Genomic DNA, 22,682 nt, shown 5'->3' with positions numbered 1-22,682 from the left:
TAAAATAAAAATAAAAAGAAGACTAAAGAAAGAACCCAAAGGCGAGAGGCGTTAAAGAAGGCGTGGCAGTGTCAGGGGCAGCGTTTTTCCAAAAGGGCATGGGGCAAGGGGCCAAAGGGGCGTGGCACAGGCAAATCAAAACCGAATGATGGGCGGAACGACAGCACGGGCATCCTTCAAACAAACTGTCAGCAACTGTCAGAAGAAGTTAAACGAAACCAAAAGAAAGAAAAAAAAAAGTAAAACAAAGGAAAGTGGGTGGTATGGTTCGCCAGGCCAAAGAAAAAAAAAACAAAACAACATTGACAGCAGATCGGGCCAAAAACCTTACCAAAATCAAAAGAAAAAAAGAAAGGTAGGGAGAAAAGGAGGCTTTGTCATATGGCTTACAGCTGTTGGCGGACTTTTGCGGCACGTAGCAGGCTCTCCTCTCTTCTGGCGGCGGTTTTCGTTTTATTTTTAGCCCCCACAGGCCGTGAAAAACTTCGAATTCCTCGAATCAAAACAATACATCATCATGGGGCGGACGCAACTCGCAAAACCCGAATGCCCTTTCCTTTCCCTTCTGCCGCTTTTGGTCCTTTGGTGAAATTGTGCATATTAAATATGTGACAGTGCGGGAATAAGAACAACAGTACAGAAGCGGGCAAAAAAAATGAAAATCATCGTTAAAGTGAAAGTTCCTTGCGGCAGCTTGAATGCCCTTTTAAAGGGATTTCAATGGCCAAGACTTAGCAAGGTGCCTAAAAGTATGCAGTAAAGTTTGTCTAAAATAGCTTCCTTAGCTTAATTCCAAAAATCATTATTTAAAATATATTTAAAAAATAAATACAATATTAAATAGAGTAAGTAAAGAATTTAGCTACTTAAAACTTTCTTTAATTAACTTAATAAACTCACTTTTCCGTCGTTTTTGTCCCCTGTGAGAGTATGAAAATATGCAAAGAAGAGGACACAATTTGCGTGTTTTGATTTGACAAAGGTTTGCGGGGACCTTCGGTCTCGTTGTCGTCGTGGGTTGTCAGGATGGGTAAACCCGCCTTTTTTCCCCCCTTTCTCCTCCAAAAAGAAAATGGAAAGCCCAGTTCTTTGCATGTTCCCCTACCACCCCCCCGAAAGTCTGACGTGAAAAACTCTTTCGATGGATGGATTGCTTCATGGGGCAGCATGGGGCATTTATACTAATTTGTCGATAATTTCGTTGAGCTCGTAAAATGTTCGCTTATGTTTATGGGACACAAAGTGGCCAGAAGGAATGGCAATGCCAATTGGACATGGGAATTGGAGCTGCCTGTGACTAAGTGAGCAGGTCTAATAGACATTTTATCGATTGCCATGGACAATTATATTTGATGAGCTTTTAATTGAATTGATTTACTTTCACTTTGCCATATAAATAGCAGGCAATAGCAAGTCAGCAAGGTCGAAGGAGCCAGCAGGACATGCGATGTGGCCTAGATATATCCGTCTAGATAAGCCGAGATACTGAATACCGATTCGTGGGATACAAATAATGAAGTCCGCATGGCATTAAAGAAAAAACAAAGTCAATTACACGTTCAGTTATTTATGAATTTTCGGTATTCAAATGAGAATTCTCAATTAAATATAGTTTAGATAATGTGTAGTTTGACTTACCCTAAGCCTTGGCTTAGTTTTAATCTTGAAGTTAAGTTTCCTTTCTTAGTTTTATCCTCCCCAAGCAGCGCATATATAGCTGACATGTGATCGCGGGACTAACTAAAATAGAACTCCCTTATAGTTATGGCTATAACTTAGATCAAGTTACAAATTAAGGCAACCAGAAATGGCAGGGCAATTGTCAGCGACAGAGGCCGAAAACTTTATATCTCACTCATACTCCTTCTCGTATATCTCTCTCTCTGATTTTGGGCTCCTGGCTGAAATTTCACTGTCTGAATTTTCCATCCAGCGAAAAACTCACGGCTGATGGAAATGCCAACAGCAGCCGAGAAGTTTTCCATCAGCAAAACTTTCTATCCCATCGCCAAAGTTGTAATTCCGTGCACGCCGCCTTTGGTTATCCAAAAAAAAAAACCAAAAAAAAAAAAAAAGATGAAAACTTTTCTCTAGCTGCCTGTGATGACTGCATTGGAAAAACAAGTTTGTTTTCATTTCTCCCGTTTCGCATTTTCGCATTTTTCCCTCTGTTGTTTTCGTTACAGTTTGTTCTTTATGTTTGATGGCCTTTGGGTTTTCCCCCCCTCCATCTCTCTCTCCTCTCTCGCCCTCTATCTGTCTCTTTCGTCTTATTGTTCTTTTCCTTTCCCCATATATATATTGTTGTTGTTGTTGTTGATTTTTCCCCTATTTTTGTTTTACCCTTTTGTCCTGACTGCAAGCTTTAGTTGTAAGCTGCGAGCATAATTTCATTTTAATACTTTTTAAGCGCATTAATTACACATATACAAAAAAGAGGAGGAGGAGGAAGAGGAGGAGGAAGAGGAGTAGGAGGAGGAGAAGGAGGAGGGAAGGGGGAGGGGGAGAGGCAAAGGCACCATTGCATTGACATTTCCCAACCCCCGCTTAACCCTTTGCCATCACTGTCTCTCAATTTAAGTGGATAATATGCGAGGTAATAACATCAAATGAATTGTGAGAACGCTCTCGGGAATTTTCCCTTTTTTTTTTCTCCACCCATCTTGTTTCCCTTTTTCTTTTTTTTTTTATAATTTTCTTTTTTGTAAGAATGCAAATACTATATATATATATCTTTCCATATTTCTGTTTATTCAATTTGTAAGCTTTATTGTCAACGTCGTTAGTGTACTCGTCGCTCATTCATCTCTCCCGGATTCCCAGGCTGAAGCGGACTTTTATACTGCACATTACGTATACGCCCCATATAAACTGCTTATCAAGGTTGTGGAAAATATGACGCGAGAGCTTCAACCTTGGCAAGAAAAACTGGTTGCCAGAGAAGTTCCATTGTCTTTGGATAGGGAAAATGTGTTATTAGAGCTACGAACTACAGGGGCTTTTCTTTTTACAGATTTTTAAGATTTTTGGCATCGTTTCTGGTTGTGATTTTTGAATGAAAATATTGAAAAATATTACTAGTAACTAGGAAACTAATAAATCCTTTTCATACCTGCCTTTTTCATAGCAAATCAGAGGGCTTAGTGCATTGCTAAATTACATTTCCTGCCTGGCCTGACTTTGTAACCAATTCTCCACGCACAAAAAGAGTTAAAAAACTAAACTAAACCAAAAAAAAAAAGAAACACTTGCCATTAATCCTAGAAACTAATTCCCTTTTAATACAAACACCTTATCTAAATGGGTTTTTGAAAAATCCGTGGAAAGAAAGGCAGCTGCTGTTGGCGAAATCGAAACGTGTCAATGCCATAAATTTGGGCCAATCCCAATGAAGTGCAGCGTGTATTTACGACCAAGCTACTCCAATTGCACTAATTAACTGAATGGAAATGGGTGGGAGCCGGGTGGTTAAGCGCAGTGCAGGGACAAGTGTATATCCCTTGGAAAACGTTGGACAGGCAACCTTCACCTGAATGGACAAACAGTGACGCCATTGCGACATCCGACACCAGAACCATTTTGCAATCGAGAGTCTGCTCACAGTAAGGCACTGGGAGAAAAGAAGGAAGAGTTTACAACCTTATTTGATCAATAAAATATTTGATTTTCGTTTACAATATATGGTAAACTATAGATCTATAGCTGCTAACTATGTTTCCTACCCAAAAACCCTTTTAGATTTTTCTCTTAGTGTACTGCCCAATGCCACCCACAGCCTAAGCACACCCACTTTGATTAGCCGTGTGTTGTTGAGTGCATCCAAGTTGCGAATAGGTGGTTGTATTGCATTACGTATACGTAATCAGCTTAGTTGCCTGTCGCTTAATCAAATAATCATTGCCACAGCTCCTCCTTGCTCCCATGAAGCTAACTCACGACCTTCCTATCGAAACGAAACGAAACGAAATCCCCCTTCACATCCTGGTAATTACAAATAGTCCAGGGATCGGTCACTCGTCACTCCTCCAGTTGACAATTGAGCGATTAGTGGGGAGTGTATGTACCAGAGAGCGGGGGGGGAGGGAGGTGGATGGAAAGAACCCATTAAACAGGTGTGCTAAATAGGTCATGGATGGGTTTGGAAATTGGATTCGACTAGATTGAGTCACCTGGCATTAGTAGGGTTTTATGGTTGCAAATTGAAAAGCTAAAAAAAAACCCAAACCCTTTTATCATTTTCCAGAAACTTTTCCGAACAAGCAACAAGCAGGCGTCTCCCTTTAACATCATCAGGCCCAACCCGTTCTAGTTCAGAAATCGTCAAGGCATCCAACAGTTTAGATCGAAATTCCAAATTTTTAAATTTATTTTATTTTCAAATTTTTTGATTTTTGAATTTTTCATAATGGCAAACGATGGCAGGAGTTTGCGTAGCAACTCGTTCACGATATTGGTTACAAGTGAATTGCTGGCCCGAGAGTTTGAAGAAAAAATTAAGGCAATAGAAAAGGCAGAAGAGGCGAAGAAAGTCAAAGAAAAGGCAACAATTAAACCAGAATTCCTGATAAACATGCTTCTAACGGCCAATAAACGTTTGATCGAACAATCGAAAAAGTTCGCTAAATTGCAAGATGAACTCCTAGAGGCACGAGATCTCATGCTGGCCGATAAGAAACGCATGGAGAAAATCAAAGAGAAGTTAAAATCAATATGCTTCATGAACGAAGAGGCTAAGAATTGGATTGACAACTTGGAGAAAATGGAAGACCATGAACCATCACCATCTGCTTGGATAGCTTTAAAATAGATGTGTCCTCAAGGTCCGCTTAAGCCCAAGTATTTCCATTCTGCCCAGAATGATAATAAATAACTTTAAATTCAAGCTAAAACTTATGTCTTTCTACTTTTCTTTGGTAAAAAAAAAGTGTCCTTAAAGTTGCCTTCTCTTCTCATTTCCTTAATGGAAAATTCCTAGAACTTGCTTTGATTATTGCAACTTTGACATTTTTTCCTATGATTTCTGCTTATGACGACGACCGACTCTTGTCTGGCTTTTCAACTTCACTTTTCTAGTGCTGGTTTTTTTTTCCCCCTAGAAATTCAGCTCCCATTTGTCGGTGGCATTGTTCTGGGAATTCGATTGCAGTCACTTTGGCCAACTTGTTTGTTTGAATGCCTATTTATAGTCTGTCATTTGAATGGCATTCCAGGCGGGCGGTTGGTTAGTCAGTCGGTTTGTTGGTTTGTCGGTTGGCCTGCCCACACGCATCATTTAAAAGATATGGGCAAATATCACAGAGAGAGAGAGAAGGAGAGAGCGAGAGGATGGGGGTATTATATGGTCTGTAGTCTGTACATACATAGCTCGTATATCGTAAACACACATTTCCCCCATTACACGTGGCGGACATTTTGTTTAGTTAGTCAATTTCAATAGCTGCTTGCTAGATGTGTGCTTTTCGTAATTACATAATGATTTATTTTCGCATACAATTCGCTTGATTTTTGTTCTTTTCCAGAATGTACCTCTGTAGCTGTATCTCTGTCTATATCTTTTGATTTATTTACATTGATAGCGAGGCCATCATAGAATCATCTTTTCACATCTGCAAACACATGCAGGAAATAACCAGAAGAAGATCTACGAAAAATGATCTTCGTTTTAATTGAAACAATATAGCTTAAAGATACATCCGCATTCTGTGAAAATCCCATCTGGACTGGAAAATTCAGAGAGAGAGATAGAGAGAGTGGAACCGCCAAGTATTTGTACACTTTAGTGGAATTGAAATTAATTTGATTTATTTATTAGCTGGTTGTTATTTGTTTATAAACAATAAAAGCCAAAAGAATGCGCATTTGAGGTTTATGAACATTTCTAGCAGCGCCCGCTCTGCCACCCCAGCGAAAGGCAATACCACACCACCGACAATTATTTTTATGGCAAATATTTATCTAACAGCATTTTGGGGGGGCTGGGGGCTGTCAAAGGCAAACAAAAGCATCGAAGGTTGTTAATGCTGAAATATTAATGTGCGTTAATTACCCGCAGACGCAAAAGGCAAAAGGAGTGGGGGGAGGGGGGAAAAGTTTCGTTTTCCAAGGGGTCAAAGGGCATCTGCATTTGCTCTTTTCATTTCATCCACCCACTCTCTATCGTAATTATTGCTAATTTTTTGTGTATTTAAAATATCAGCTTTATTATCTACATGGGATTTATAAGCCTCGTGAATGTACAATTTGAATTGATATTGAAAATGAAAATTTTTCAAGGTTCTTTTTGGCTTAAACGGCAAAGCATGTTGTGTGTTTGGCAAGAACAAGGTTGTACGCTCTACCTAACCCTTTTTTTTTAGGGCATTAATATATATATATTCCTTAAAAATCTTACAGTTCTATAACCTTTCCTGGAAGTTACTTCTTTTTAATTGCCTTTCTAGGTAACAACCTCTTATATTTTCTTCTTACAGGACGTAAGGCTGTGTAGGTATGCCTTGGGATAACAGACAGCTGTGGTTCTTACTTCACCTTTTCCTAGGAAGGTCTTATTTACTAATTCCCATAATTAAGTTTAAGTTCTGCTTTTTATTACTAACCAACCAGTTTGCTATACTGTTACCGGAAACCCAAAATCTCACCCAATTCAGTTAATAGAAATCCAAATTAAATCCTGCCACTATAAACTAAGCCCGAGTTAGTTTATGAAAATCGAAATATATATAGGTCTATGCATAGGAAACTGCGTTTAACTTCATTGTTATTTATCGGTAATAATAGTTATCGATAAATTTTTGGTACAAATATTTGTTGGCATCTTTTAACATCTGGCAACACTGCTCAAACGTTATTTGCGAGTTTTTTTCCCAATAGCAATTTTTTTTCTAATATTGAAAATGTCAAGTTTTATACCCACAAACCACGATTCGCGGACATCGTTGCTTTTCTGCTTTCTTTCAAAGAAAACTGCTGTGGAAGCCCAAAGAATGCTTGTGGAAGCTTACGGTGTGCATGCCCTAAGTTGCATTAGAAGTTGCCAAGCCTGGTTGAATTTGGAGTTGAGAAGGAATAGCGTGGAAGACCAGCAAATAAGTTTAAGGACACTGAATTGCAGGCGTTGCTTGATCAAGACGATGGCCAAACCCAAAAACAATTAGCAGAACAATTTAATGTTGACCAGAGCACCGTTGGAAGACGCCTCAAGGACATGGGAAAACATTTTAAAGGTCGGCAGATGAAGTAAAACGCAGTTTCATATGCATAGATCTATGTACTCGCTTTGAGTTCGTTTATCCCCGTTCACTGTCTAAGCATTTTGTTTATTATTTTGATAAAGTTGCTGCTTTTGTTCAACGCTCTGCCTTTGTTAATGTGTGCTTTTGCCTTTTAGGATTGCCAAGGTGACTGCCGAAAAGGTTAAGTGCATCGAATTACATGAGAAGGAATCCACTTGAAGTTGACATTTTTCTTCATTGATTTATTTACGTATTTTCTCTCGCAAATTTTCTTTTGCTGGAAAAGCGGGGCAAAGGCTAAGGTCGAAGAGGGAGGGAAGCTTGGAAATAAGTAAATATAATCAAATTTGGAGTTAATGAGCGACCCGGAAATCATTTTCAGCGCCATCAACAGGGAAAAACCAAAACAGAATCATAACTGTAGCATACATTTTCGGGATGAGTGGGGGGGAGGGTAAAAACAAAAACTCAAAGGGAATTCCAGGCGACTTTTTTTTTTCTTCCGTCATCTGTTTTTTCCCGCTTCCAGCAGGACAACGAACTTTCAATGGGAATAATGGTCGTCGGAAAAACCAGTCAAGGAAAGCCCCGAAAATGTTGGCTGGCCAAAGAGAGAGAGAGAGAGAGAAAGAGGCAAACAGAAAAAGCAGAGAAAGCATCCAAATATTTTGGCTTGGTCAATATTAAGTTGAAAATGAATGCCAAGCCTCGCTCGCTAGCTGGCTCTCTGAACCTCCCCTTAATAGCCAACACAATGGTGTTAGCTTTGTTCATTGGTAAAAGAAAAAAGAAGAAAAATATATATATATATATAAAAATAAAATAAAAACAAAACTTAGAGAAGGAAAAAGTTTCCACAAAGCAATCATCAATTTGAAATGCTCAAATGACAGAGAACTTACTTCTGTCAACAGATTCGTGTGTACGAGGTGTGTTCAAAAAGTAAGGTGACTCTTCAAATTTCGCGAATTTCAAATTTTTCGATTATCGATTTTTTTGTTTTGTTATATTGGTACACTCTTCCCTAACATCTGTACCAAGTTTCAATGGAACATCCTCTTTTGTTTGGTTGTGAGAGGCGTAAAGTTACAAGTTGTTTTGCGAGCTCGGCGATTTTTTGCTATCGAAAAATATGGATCAAAGGATTTGGATTTTTTGGCCAAAAACAACACCACAATAATGCCTCAGCCACCATATTCACCGGATTTGGCCCCATGTGACTTTTTCTTGTTCCCAAAACTGAAGATAATCGAAAAATTTGAAAAATTTGAAATTTGAAAAGTCACCTTACTTTTTGAACACAACTCGTATAACTTCTAAAAGGTTTCGATAATCGAAAAATTTGAAATTCGCGAAATTTGAAGAGTCACCTTACTTTTTGAACACACCTCGTATAAATATAAAAACATTCCCTGAGTTCACTGACCCTTTCTTTCAATATCCACCTAAAACTTATTCAGCTGCTAAACTATCACTAAAGTATTGATTTTCGAATGATTTTCCTAAGTTTAAATCTCATTTTTAATCATTAAATCTCTGCAGAAATACATTTTTAGCCCTAAATATCTCTTACCAAAATGCATTCATTATCTTAATAGCTGAAGTATTTAGGTAAATCCCATTGAGTTGTAGAAAATATGTTGATTACACCTTGAAAATCCCATTCTAAATAGCCCATAGCTCAAAGCCCAAAGCCTAAAGCCCTTGTGCCGATGCGTTAATTTGCTCCTCAAAACGCCATTCAATGGGGGGGAAAAAGGAAAACGAATTGCGGGGAAACCAATGACAAATAATTAATTGCGCACACTTTGACGGGACGGGAGGTCCTGTCTATCTTTCCTTCAATATATATAAATATATATATGTGTGTCTGTCTGTCAGTCAGGACTCAGCTTGTGTGTGTGTGTGTGTGTGTCCTGTGAATCCTGTATCCATTTATAAACAGCACACAAATATGTCTGATGTGCGAGAGGCTTAGACATGGATAGAGAATGGGCATGAAGATGGGCATGAAGATGGGCATAGAGATGGCTATGGAGATGGGCATAGAGATGACTATGGAGATGGGTATCGCGATCCTACTTCGACCCCGTCACCAATTAACTTGGGCGTATTGTGTAAATAATGTGTTAGACATGGTTACACATTCATGTGCCGGCCATAGACACGTCGTTGGCATCGTCATCTCCGGATCTCCATCCACGGAACCCCCCATAGCTGACATACGATGATTGCACTTGGCGTTCTAATTGAAGAGCGAGACAGGAGCTGGCTGAGCCAACAGCCAGGAGACAGGACACAGGAGCTACAAGATATCCCACCTCCAACCTTTTTCGGGGCCGTTGACATTGATCCATTCCGATTAGACATTGAATTCTGATGCCATCGATGCTTGTTCGTAATTGCCATCAAATCGAGGGATAAAAAGCCAAAAAAGAAAAGGCTACAACGGTGCCAGCACTGTGGCAAAAATGTTTTCCCAGAAAATATATAAATTTTGAAAAAAATTAAACAAAAATTTTATATTTTTAGGTGGAAATGCCAATCGATTGGGAATTTAAATACGAGTTCAGCGATGTATTGCATTTTATAGATAGCCAACTATTTTCTTTTTTATGATTAGAGTTCTTATTGTTTTCTGATTAAAAATGCAGATCTGGATTTTTCCCAATAATACGATATTTTTGTTCATGTTTTTTCTCATAATATAGTTCATAATATAGAGAAAAAATTTTGACTGATTTCCACAGCTTACGAACTCACCTTTCTAGCCATGCCAATGTCTTGTTGGTTTTATAAAAACCAATTTTTAGCAAAATTTCGCATGTTTTCGTAATTTTTTGTGAAAAATTTTACAAAAAATTACCATTTTAGGTGTGAATGTAGTTTTCTTGGAAATTTAATTACGAGTTCAACGAGATATCACTTTCTATATTCGGACCATTAGTTCTTAAGTTATGAGTAAAATTCGGAATTTTTATTGATCAAAAATGAGATCAGGAATATTGGCAAAAATACGATATTTTCTTTATGTTTTTTTCTCATAACTTCACCAAAAATTGTCCTACAAGAAAATCACTAACTGATTTGAGCAGCTAACGACCTCACCTTTTCAACCATATCACTGCTTGGCTGATTTTTGGAAAAATAATTTTTGAACGAATTTTCACTTTTTTTGTAAGGGGTAACATCATCTTTTTTTTCGAAAAATGGCTAAAATTTCACATTTTAAACTGTGAATGCAGTTTTGTTGGAATTTTAATGACGAGTTCATCGATATATGACATTCTATACTCGGACTATGTTTGACTTTGTTGTGGGAAGAATTCTGAATGTTTTGGGGCAAAAATCAGGATTACGAGTTCTGACAGAAGAAGCGATCTTTTCTAACGGGTTTATGTCCATAACTTGGCCAAAACAAGAGGCACAGCTAAGATGAAGACTGTTTTGTAAAGCTAACGACCAGAACTAACTTTCCTCATCATTCGTTAGACGATTTTGGGAATTTCAATTTTCGGAAAAATTTTGAATTTTTGGTAAGGGGTCGACATCATCATCGACATCATCAAAATTTGCGAAAAACCTTAAAATTTGTACTTTTCAAGGTGTGAATGCAGTTTTGTTGGAAATCAAATTCCGAGCCTAGCGAGGTATGACATTCCATATTCGGACCATTATTGGCTGAGTAATGGGAAAAATACTACCCATTTTTGGGTGGAAATCTCCTTAAACCAAATTTCGCATTTTCGATAAGGGGTAACATCATCATCTTTTGTAAAAATGTCAAAAATCTTAAATTTTTAGGTGTGAAAGCAGTTTTCTTGGAAATTTAATTACGAACTCAGCGAGGTTTGGCAATCCACATTCCGACTATTATTTCGTTTGTTATAAACAAAATACTGAATATTTTTTCACAAAAATCAGAATGAGGCTTCTTTTTTGCTAGTGTAAGGCGAAGCCAAGTGGTGTCCTTCTTCTCGTGGCCTGACTTGTGCGCCATGCATGTGACGGCAGCTCAGCAGGATATTTTGTAAATCATTAGTCAACAAAATGCTGCTGATGGTGCGTGTGTGTGTGTTGGTGTGTTTGTGTGACTTTCCTGGCAAGTCTACAAGTGTGTGTGAGTGACGCCATTATTCTCCTCTTACCCCCCCGTGCCCCTTTGGAAAAAGTCCGAACTCGTGGGTTTATATTCAAGCAACATTCCTGGTCTGATGAGATGCGCCGCCTGCGCCAGATTGCCCACCCTTCCCCCAAGTTTCGCTGTTTCGAGTGCAGTCTGCCTGCCACCGATGTCATCAGCATTACGAGTGGGTGGCTCTTGGGCTGCTCGAAAAGTTGCAAATGCCACAAAAGTCCAGCCCCAACCTGGACAGAGCTACTAACTAAGGATTTATCAATAGAATTTAGTTCTGATTAAAGAAAGATCAAGGAAGTATCTTTAAGGCCCTTTTAAGTTCAAAAACTTCTCAGTGTTTTTGCCATTATAAAACCTGAAATTTTGGCTAATATTTGAATTTATTCTTTGAACTGGAAAAGTAGTTTATTCTTTTCAAAATAAAAGCCATATCTCAGTGCCCAAATTGCTGGGCGAGAAAATTCAGTGAGAAGGAAAGACTTGCTCAAGGCATGAAAATGCTGAAAACTTTTGGTGTGGAGGTGAACGTTAGTGGTGAGATGTTTTGCAGGGGGCGGGGGCGGTTGGTAAGAATGAGCGTAGGTCAAGGGAAAGAGGGGGTGGGGGGAGGTGTTGTTTTCTATTTTTTGGGCTGGTGGCGCGGCTAATGACGCCAACATTAGGCGAACGTTTAATGTATGTGCACGTAGCCAGGTCCATTCCACACACTGTCTCACTTTGCTTGCCTCTATCACTTTCTCTTCCTTTCTCTTTCCATCTCTTTCACATTCTCTCTCTCTCTCTCTCTCTCTGTTGCTTTCTCTCTTTTTCGCATAGCGCACACACTTACGTACGCATGAAAGTCAAGGCAGACAACGTCAGATGCTCGAGCATTGCATTACATAAGCGACGCAAAACTGTATGCTACACTTTTTGATGGCCACCCATCCATCCTGTCTGTGTGAGTGCTTATGTGAGGGTGTGTGTGGCTGTATGAGTGTGTTATTTCTGGCCATGGAAAACACTGAGGGAAATGAAGAGTGGTTGGGTGTTGGGCGGGGGGGGGGTGGGGTAAAAGGACAGCGGTTGAGGGTCGACAAGGATACGCACGGCACGCCACTCAAAAGCCATAAGCCCGGCAAATTAACATGCCCAAATTATGACAAAAGGAAAACGAGGCTAAAACAAAGGGCCCCAAAAACTAAGTCTGCAAAAATGGAAATGGAGGGCGGGTATTTTCCCAAAAAAAAAGGGGAAGAGATTTCTCCCTCTCTACCTCCGTAGACCGGAAAAGGCAAAAGTGAGATTAGAAAACTCTTCTTCTTAATAACATTCATCCAAATACTCTGTAAAAAAGTTAATATAGATTAACACGGATAGTTAGCCATAAATATATAAACTTTTTGAGCTATTTAAGTTTAAAATATATACAAATATTAACACTTTTTGGAAGAAAACCTTTTAAACAAGAACAGAAATCAAGATTTCAATCCTCCATCAAAATCCCCCAAAAATCCTAAACCAACTCCATGAATCCAAAAAAAAACAAGCATTGCCTTTCTTGGCGGGTAATTAAAATCTGTTTAAACCCTTATTTCCTGGCCGAGAATTTTGTAGGTTTTCGCAAAAGGTAGCTTCAAGGGCAGAGATTACTCATACGCCCCATAAACCGAAGCCAAACCTGAAACTGAAACTGAAACTGACTCACCGAAAACCAGCCGCACGACATATAACTGTCATAATCAGGGATGCGGACATGGTAGCCACCAAAACATCAACTGGAACATAATGGCCAAGTTTTTGGGCAGAATCGGGGGATAAAGTCCCCCCAACCCCACCTCAACTACCAACAAAAAGGGAACAGGCAGGAACCGCAGTCATAGTTTAATATCCATTTAACATGCTCGCATGTTGTTGCTTCTGCTTTTCACTGAGAAAAACATTTGCTTAGCAAAACAGTTTATAAATAAAGGGTTAAACATCTGCTTTCAGAAAAGGTAAATATAAGCTCCTGCTGTTTGTTTATGTTTGCATTCTATAAGCAATGAACCAAACACATTTTGTTTAACAAAAATTCAACATAATTGATCAGATTTAGGCGTGTCTTTACAGATAGTTTATTAACTCTTATTAAGAGAGAGTTAAAAATGACAACAAATTTCCTTTCAGTGCCGTTTGGTAAGTCGGGGAAAATTCCCAAAGTGATTATATTAATACAACATGAGCCACAAGTGTGTTGCATACATTGAGGCGTGCCGACTTGAATCCATGACAAAACTTTTGCCCCTATTGTATGCTGTGAGCGTGTGTGTGTTTGTGTGTGTGTATGAGTGTTGTACATATATCAGCAATGTGCGTGTGTGCCATTCATGGCATATGAAATATACATAAACCAACGAAGCCAACGAACCAACTCTAATAATAATAAAATAATAAAAACCAAAAAAACCAAACTTTTCAACCACACTTAAAAGTTGTTGGGTTGATTTTTTTCTTCTTGGCTTCTATTTCGGCGAAGATAGAAAAAGCTGCAACCAAGAAACTAAAAGAGCAATAGGTTATAGCAATTGCCATTGTCAAATATTCTGTGATTTTCCAGGCAGAAGAAGTCTGGAATTTTCTCTACTTTAAGATCCTTAAAAAAAATACACAGAACTTACCGCCACATTTAGATAGAAATTGATGAGCGTAACTCCAGCCAAGCAAACTGCAAAGAGAAAGAAAGAAAAACATATATATTAAAAATCTGAATAGTTTGCAGGATGCTTGTATACATTATTCTCATATCGCGTGTAAGCCGTGTATATACTTCAAGTCCCACAGCTGCTGCAGTTTTGGCCTTAATTTTCCAAATCAAACAAAATAAAAGAAAAGACGAGCGAGCAGCCACACGAGTGTAATTTGTCTATGTGTGTGTGTGTGTGTGTGAGCGAAGGTCATTCATGTTGCATCTCTAAATGATGCCACCCACTTCCACACCCAAACACTAAGATACTAAGAGAAAAAAAAACTAAAACACACACACATGCAGGGCGGTGTACCTAATGAACTAAATTTCCATCTTTCCACACAAGTTTTCAGTGCACTGTGAGAAATACTAAACTAAAATATTGTAATTTTTCAACTTTATTTTTCTCATTAAGTTTTTTAAGTTTTTAAAGACAAAAAATTAAAATAAAATCAATTTCTTTTGGGACTAAAATCATATAAAAATTCATTCTAAAATTCTCTAAAAAAAAACCATTTCTAAATCCAACAAAATATTCACAGATTTTACCCAAATTTTAGCCAATCTGCTTTTGCTGTGTATTAATCTTAGTGCCTTGTATTTGCCTTTGGTGTAGACGGGCGCTGTATGTTTTCTGCTCCAGCTGCCAGCTGCCCCCTTCATTCCATCCTTCCCTTCTTTCCTTCGCCTTTCTAGAAACAAACATCCACCCACCCATTGCCTTGCCCTTGCCTTGGAAAATCCCGAAAAGCAAAAAAAAAAGAGGCAACTGAAACTCAGCTGGCGTTCCCTGTTCGCTGTTTATCTCGCTCGCTGTGCACATTAACCTCTTTGTTAATCATTTACAAACAAATGCAAATAAAATAAAATACAGCAGCAGCCGCCCAGGTGAGGCGAAACTGAAGGTAGGGAGGCAAAGGCAAGAGGCAAGAGGTAACAGAGGTAACAGGTAACGAAGGCAGCAACAAACAGCGATGACGACGACGGCTATGCAAATAAAAAAGCTGGCAAATGAGCAGCGAAATTGCAAAAAAGGGCAGGCCATAATACAGAGGGGAAGGGCAGGCAGATATTCCGAGCGGGGAGGTGGGTTACGGCCTGGGATAAGCTCTCGAGCTTTACGGCATACACAAAATACAGGGCGAGCGTGCCACGCCCACACAGGATTTTGGTTAAAATACACAAAAAGAAAACTCAAAGGAAAGTTGAAGTATAAATTTCAAGAATTTTCCTCTTTTAAACTTAACTTTAGCCTTTTAAAATTTTCTCATTACGTAGAATTTAAGATAAGGACCAACAACCTACATTTCCTTTTTTGTGTACATTTTCCCCCATTTTCCTGGCCATTCGAAAAATGATTCCACAGTTGAAAAATTCATCTTGAATTGCTGAATAATTCAGGGAAACTTTTGTGACTCTTTTCACTGCAAATTGCATTTTGGTCTGGTCAAAAAAGCACTGCTCCTGTCCTGTGTTGACTTTTCAGAAAACTTTTAATCAATGGCTGGTTGGGCGGGCCTGGGCAAAAAGGGGGGTTTTCCACAGCGTTCCAATTTCCACAGCTGCTTTCATATGCAAAAGATACTCGACTTTATGTTGCTGGCACTGCCACTGCTACTGCTCGGCTTGTTCATAATTAGTTTGATGATGTTTGCAGTCAACCTACTTCCTCATTCGTTCCCACTTTCTTGGCCCCCCCCTCTGCGAACGCCCTTTTATATCCACCACTCCCTCCTTGGCTTCTGGCTTACTGCGTTGCCAAGGCGCAGGAGAAAAAAAAAAAAAACAAAAAGTGAAAGAAAAACATTCACTTCGCCTGGCCTAATGATATTTTAATTAAAACTATGCCGAACTTTCCAGAGGTAGCACTACTTTTATACCTCTTTTTTGGCTTCATTTTAGTGTCAATGACTAACAGAAATAAGTTTAATATATATAGCTTAACTTTTCATTTAAGATTCTTTAAGAATTTAAGATTTTTCCTGAGTATATTTCCTACTATAAAAAATGTAATACTATAACCTTAACTACATCATAACTAAGAGGTACTAAAAAATAAGTACTCATGTAAATAATCACTAAGGTACTTCACCGTCCGTCTGTCAATTGGTCATTCAGTCCTTTCTGTCATTTCGTCAGTTGGTCAATCAAGTGAAACAGCAGTTTGGGGGAAAACCTTTTGGCTTTTCACGCAACGCAACGGCGGCGGCGGCGGCGGCAGCGGCAGCTTTAATAAAATTGTTCACTTTTCCTCTGCCTGTGTGTGTTTTTTGGGCCTGATTCGATTTTCGTTGATTTCCCAGAAAATTCCACATTTCCCACAACCGAAAAGCCCCTCTCCCCCTGCCCCCCCCTTCCCACCGACTGCTTTTCCAAGCCAGTGCCTTGCGGCTTGGGTTTTTGTTGAATTTATTCGCTAGCCTCCTTGTTGCGGCGGCAATCTTTGATCAAATCGAAAATGAAAGCCATGAGATACTTCTGGCTGGCAGCTGAATACCTTGAGATACTTTCGTTCAAGTACTACTTGTATCTCATGGATAAACACGGTGAGTAGTAGTAATTACGATATGCACTTGGCTATTTATCCAATGGCCAGATATAGACACCGAACCCCTAACATGTTTTTAACATCTTAATTAGGGCAAGCTTAGGGTTTATCTAGGAAATTGAAAGAGGAAATCTATGAATAAACTAACTAATACTATGAATGTTATAAATCTTAGTTAGTAAGTAGATCTACTTTCATGGCAAATAGCAACAGTTGCAAGCTGCAAAGTGCAGAAATTTCCGGCCATCAAACATATCTGTTTCTGAGAGTTCCCCGGGTCGTATCTAATCTTGCCTGTCATGTATCCGCCACCCTTTTGCATTACCCACTCTTGCAACTCGCCCACCCCTTTTGTTGTGGCTCCCCTGCCTCGTTGATATCACAATGCCTCGGCCAGCAAACATTTATCAAGACACGCACAAAAATTACATTAAAAGTTCTATATTAATAATGTTAATGATAATGTAATAAGAGGTTACGAATTCCTTTGCTCTTTTTGATTGAAAGCCTCTAAGGCTCTACTTCCTCATCCTTCTTCTAAGTAAGATTTTCTCGCAGTGCAGGCATCAGGCGTCGCGACGTCCATGCTGTCAACGCCATGCCTCCTAACGGTTTATTTGCAAAGCGTTCAAACTGTCAAAATGGCGCGCGGTGCGCGCTGGCCATAAAAAAAAAAAAAAAGGAAAAACCTAAACCAAAACCCCAAAACAGAAACAGAAACGGGGAAGGAGGCACAGAGGAATGGGGGAAACGGCAATGCCAACGACGTCAGTGAGTCAATAATGTAATTTTCTCGTTTGATATTTCGACTACATACACAGAGAGAGAGAGAGTGGTGGGGAAATGAATGAGGAAATGAGTTGAAGGCGGGCCATTAAACGAACCCAGCCAGCATTCCTCGCAAGCAAGCTAAACGAGGTTAAAGGTCGCCAACAGAGTCTCCAAACACTTGCATCCCATCCTAACCAAGCCAATTAGTTTTTAAACTTAAAGCATTTCCACCAGAACTCTATAAATTTACAAAAAATCCATACACAGTTTGCTGTGAATGGCCTGTCAATCAGTGCTGATTACATGTACACATCCACATCGAAATAAGAGTTCAAAACAGTTAAAGACAAATTTCCATTCACCCTCAAATATTTCGGCACATTTTGTATCACAAAAACAAAAAGAAAACAATAAACACTTTATTAACGAAAGGATTCGTTTTAAGGAATAGCGCATCTCAGGACGGGAAAACATGTCGTTATCGAAGCAATCAATTGATCTCAAGCCACAAGCTAGTCCACTCGCCTATGGGAAGTTGAAGGATCTGGACGAGATGGATCCCATCAATTTAGATGTACCAAATCGACAGATGGGTTTCTCTAGTTCCATTGTGGACCATCAAGTGGACGAGAGCATAGGTGAGCTTAGTTTGTCTGATAAAAAAAAAGCGATTCTCATTGATAAAAAAGAAAACACAACCTTAGGCGAACTGCAGCGGATTTTCGAAAGCCTAGCACCGTCACCTTCTCCGGTTCGAGAGCTGCCCAACAACAGTCTACGGAATATTAACAAATCCGATCCGGTATTCTATGGCTGGGATGAGGCACCAGCGGGACGAATATCAAGGGGCCAAATTAAGAGAACCCATACTCGTAATCCCATCTTAAACCCTGAGGAAACTGAGCTGGAAATTGAGGAAAAACCCCAACAGGCATTGCTGGCTATCGAAAACCAGACTCTTGATCTTCCAGAAGACGAAATGAATGCGAAAACCCGTCTGCTGGTCATCAAGTTCTTTAATCTAATGCATGCGAAGCTATGGCGACGCCGGAGGTCAGAGGTCGGGGATTTGCACACGCTTGTTCGCAAATACCAGGCTCATGTGAGTTAACAAGAAATATCCAAATAAGAACTTCTTTAAAATATTATATTTTCTACAACTATTATTCACCTTAGGCTGCTCGCACCCAAACCGAGCTGTTAACCCGAAACCAGATGATTTGCTTAGAGCAACGACGTGGCGAACAGCTGTCTCATCAGCTGATGCGGGCCATGAGTCGCATCCGCATGACCATGGAAAGTTGCGCCGAACTGGACAATGAGCTGCAGCAGCTGAAGATGCGGGAGGCGTTTTTGAACAGCGAACTGGCGTCCAAGTCGCAGGAATGTTCAAATTTCGCTGAAATGCTAGAAATCTGCCGTTCCGAAATGTTTCGCGAATTGGAAAATTATCGTGAAAATGCTGCCGAGTTGGCCAAACAACAGAAACGAGCCTTCGATTTGGAGCATGAAAATGCCCAGCTGGAGGATCAGCTGCTCACAATCAAGGATCAGTTTGCCCTACAGAATGATCAGATGTCGGTGGCTCTGGCCGAGAAACAGGAACAACTGAACACCGCCTACGAGACTCTGAAGCGATGCGAACAAGAACTGGCCAAGCTGGAGTTGTAAGTTTTAAAAGTCTTATCAAAAAGACAAGATCCTTAACCTATTTTACCTAGAAAATACAAAGAGGCTCTGCGCCAGAACGAGATCGATGAGGATTTGCAAAAGGAGATTTCGAATCTAAAGAAGAGCATGGGCTTCGCACGCTATATGATCTTCTATCTGACGGAACGTGAATGGGGCTACTGTCAAGGAGCTTTCCAAGGTTACGTATACCACATGGTGGCCGAAACACTAGACTGCCTGGCTCCCGCATTTGCCACACCACCGATGGCTGATAATTTACTTCGAATAGCGATAGCCGCCGTATTCCTACTTATTGCCATGTATTAACTTCATTCGATGATGAGGGGAAAATGATCAAGAGAGTCTTTTCCATTGTTTTGGAGTTTTTAAAAGAGTCGAGTCGAAAAGGGGTCAATGGGGATATTGTGAGAATTTTCATTTACGCTCACTAAAAACATTTCGTTTTTCTTTTTTGACATAGTATTTCACAAGCTAAACCAGAAAAATTCGAATAAAAAATTTCCCCTAGCCTGAATTTAAGTTTCTTGATAACAAAATGATATTTAACAAAAAACGAATTTGTATTCCTAACTGCTAGACTTTAAATAACAGTAATAATAAAGTTATAAGAACGCAAAATGATACGAACATTGGGCAAATAAAACTTAATGTGTGTGCATGTCCATATCCCATTTGTATTTTCCACCTCAATTGATTGCAATATCTGAATGTGACTGTCCAAATCCATTATTGTTCGGTTTGCGGTCGACCGCGAAATACACAATTCATTCTAATTTCGAAATGGTGTTCAAACACGATTGACAGCTTGGCAGTGAATTACTTGACAGAAAGTTCAGACCATAGGGTTGTGGGTGGTCAATGTAATACCCAGTAATTCTATTCGATTTTAGCCATAACATATATACAAAGTAATTCGGTTTTTATGGCCTAAAAGATGGAAGGTTTCTGCTTACTAACCATAACCCAATAAATTTTTAATACAAAAAAGAAACTATCAATAAAAACCCTATTCATTATGAATAATTTCATTGGTTCTTCTCTATTTTGTAACGAATAAAAGTGCGGAAGAGCCTTAAGCAAAAATTACGCATACGCCGCGTGCACCGCGTTCGACAACGATTGCCATTCATTGGAGGGGCCCCAATGTCATCCGAATTTACTGAATTGCCGTGTATTACTGACTGAATCGCACTGAATCAACTCAAGCGAGGTGAACTGAGTCGTAGGCACAAAAGGCCTTAACTCGATAAATGCATAATACAATGCGAACCATAATTGTCGCAATGGGTGTGAAAATGCGAATGAAAATGGTGGATATACATATGAGGGGTATTGTGTTCTGTCTCAACCAAATGGATATGACAAAATGGAACATTAATTAAACAAACTAATCTGTAATTGGATATGTAATTCGGTTCTCTTCTTATCGGTGATATGAAAACTACGAATATCAAGCAAAACATTGGACTTTTGGGTGCCATTTTTCTCTATATTTAGAATCAAAACAAAACGCTGTTCTCTATACCCCGCAAACAGAACAAAATTGTGTTTGCAACGTTTTTATCTCTTGCAAGCTATAGTAATCCTCGGCGATTTTAGATTATTTATGATAATTCAAGTTTATTTACTGCATACAAGACCATAAATTGTTACCAAGCAATTTTCATATGAAAGATAACACTGTTTTCCGGAACTGGGCAAACATTTATTATCTATTACAAAATGTGCCATGTGGGTGGTTTCCCTTTTTAATTCCTTATAATTCATGAATATATGTATATTCTAAAAATCTTAAACTAAAATTCTATATAGAAAGACTTTGTTTGTGAATATAGTTTATAATAATAAAATTATGACTCATCCGGCTTATGTATATAAATCTAAAATTTCCAGAAATATGATACTGATAATGAAAATGTTTTTAAGTTTAAAACATGAGAAATACACAGAGAAAATAAATAACAAAAAACAAAATAAATAGCAATGAAATAGTAGACCGTTTTTTGTAGTGTACTGATCATAGTTGTTGGTTTTAGGCTCAAGTGTTTAACTTACGTATTTAATTAATTGGCTTCGGCTTTTGTTGTTTTGTTTTTCGTTACCTATTTTTATTTGTTATTTGTGTTTATTTATATTTTTGTTTGTTTTTTTCCCGCCTTGCAAATTTCAGTTTGAAGAGCATTGCACGATTTACAGTTTTGATCAGTCGGCCTCACTCTCTCTCTCATTCTTTCTGCTCTCTCTCCTTTCTCGCATTCCCTCGTTTTCACAACAGGTGACAAACGAACGTTTCTTCTTGCACTTTTTTTGCATTCATCACTTGTCACAAACTAAACGTCACTGCAAAAAAACACCGCGATCAGAATATTTATTCGCACATTTACAAAAAAAAAGAAAAGAAAACCAAAAAAATAAAACGAAGAGCCCAGAACACAATGAAAAACTCAACCTGTGCGGCAAACGAAACTAAAACCGAAATCAAAACGAAACCGCAAAACACGTTGCTTTCTCCCTCTGTTACTCTCTATTTTCTGTCCACTCTCCCTCTCGATGTTTTTTCCCTGTTTATCGCGGATTATATTATGCGAGCGGTACTAACGGGAAAAGCTCCGGTGGACGACCACTGACCAACTGAGAACGGAGAGCCAGCAGCGATGGAGAACTAGGCACTCGAAACGGAGAGAGCGCGTTTATCTTAAGTACAGTGGGCACTCACAACGGCTAATTACAGATAATAATTAATATTCCAAAATATTTTTAAAATTTTAAATATTGACATAAAATATATATTTAATATAATGATCTTCTGTTAATTTCTCCTAATCCTTTCATCAACTTAACCAATAACTACTGTATTGGCACTCTCTGTTGCATATCGTCTCCTTTTCATCGGCTCCCCATCACTCCATCCCTTTCGCTCCCGCTCTGCGTGGGTGCTGATCGTGCGAGCGGGAGAACGATTGCAAATATGATTATTATTGTTCTTTCGCCTGTTTCCCCCTCACCGTTACCCGAACCAAACGAAAGTGCGTATGTGTTAGTAGGATGAGTGTGCGACGGCGGTCGCTGTAACGGTTTGTTTGTTATTTTTTGTATTATAGCTTTATTGCACAATCCGATGCCACCCACCGCCCAACTGGCCCGCCCCTTTAACTCGGTTGCAGGGCAAACAAACAAAAGGTAATGGAATAGGTAGCGGGAGAAGGGGAAGAAAGCTACTGATCACCACACTTGCCACAAAAACTGCGCCAATGCAGTACAGTAAAGCCTCTTAAATGCAGTTCACAATTATTACAGAGGAAAATATGGAAAGAACTATATTGAATTCCTTACTGAAATCTGACTTAAAACATAAAAAAATTATAATGACTTTCTGATATGACTCATTTTGCTAGCTTAGTGAATGAGTTCGTTAGTGCAGTCTTAAATAATTATTTAAGATTTAAATAATCATTTGTGAGTCATTCATAGCAGTCTACTTTTTAAGTTTTTCATATAATTAACATATTTTTACATAAATACATTACTTTAAGTGTACTATTTTGTTTTCTTTCAGTGCACATTAGCTGCGTTGACGTTGGCAGAGGGCGAAAC

At 39.0% G+C, this 22,682-nt stretch overlaps 2 protein-coding genes across 5 annotated transcripts in view; one reads left to right on the top strand and one right to left on the bottom strand.

The window, feature by feature from the left end:
• LOC108103530 (1-phosphatidylinositol 4,5-bisphosphate phosphodiesterase) overlaps positions 1 to 22,682 on the bottom strand; it is a 50,697-nt gene that overhangs the window by 26,881 nt on the left and 1,134 nt on the right. For all 3 annotated transcript variants that reach the window (XM_017209055.2, XM_017209056.2, XM_017209054.2), the window contains exon 2: positions 14,010 to 14,056. The gene's annotated coding sequence lies outside the window, so the exon portion shown is untranslated. The remainder of the gene's footprint in view (positions 1 to 14,009; positions 14,057 to 22,682) is intronic.
• Positions 17,271 to 19,709, top strand: LOC108103531. Of its 2 annotated transcripts, none has more exons than XM_017209059.2 (4): positions 17,271 to 18,034; positions 18,086 to 18,498; positions 18,573 to 19,063; positions 19,118 to 19,709. In XM_017209059.2, the coding sequence occupies exons 1-4, from the start codon at positions 17,869 to 17,871 to the stop codon at positions 19,392 to 19,394; spliced, it is 1,347 nt and encodes a 448-aa protein (XP_017064548.1). In that variant the 5' UTR covers positions 17,271 to 17,868; the 3' UTR covers positions 19,395 to 19,709. The 2 variants fall into 2 exon arrangements, with proteins under 2 accessions (XP_017064548.1, XP_017064549.1); XM_017209060.2 differs by having other exon boundaries at positions 17,272 to 18,034; positions 18,101 to 18,498.

Source organism: Drosophila eugracilis, unplaced genomic scaffold (assembly GCF_018153835.1).
Source record: "Drosophila eugracilis isolate 14026-0451.02 unplaced genomic scaffold, ASM1815383v1 contig_2147, whole genome shotgun sequence".
Classification (NCBI taxonomy): Eukaryota; Metazoa; Arthropoda; class Insecta; order Diptera; family Drosophilidae; genus Drosophila; species Drosophila eugracilis.
The sequence above is the reverse complement of the archived record's forward strand: the minus strand, read 5'-3'. Positions and strand labels throughout refer to the sequence as shown.

What these genes read in the sequence shown, in the direction of transcription:
- LOC108103531 (XM_017209059.2), top strand. Translation starts at nt 17,869, where the DNA reads ATGTCGTTATCGAAGCAATCAATTGATCTCAAGCCACAAGCTAGTCCA. An exon ending in TCAAGTGGACGAGAGCATAG is followed by an intron (nt 18,035 to 18,085) that starts GTGAGCTTAGTT and finishes TTGATAAAAAAG; the next exon opens with AAAACACAACCTTAGGCGAA. An exon ending in GAACTGGCCAAGCTGGAGTT is followed by an intron (nt 19,064 to 19,117) that starts GTAAGTTTTAAA and finishes TATTTTACCTAG; the next exon opens with AAAATACAAAGAGGCTCTGC.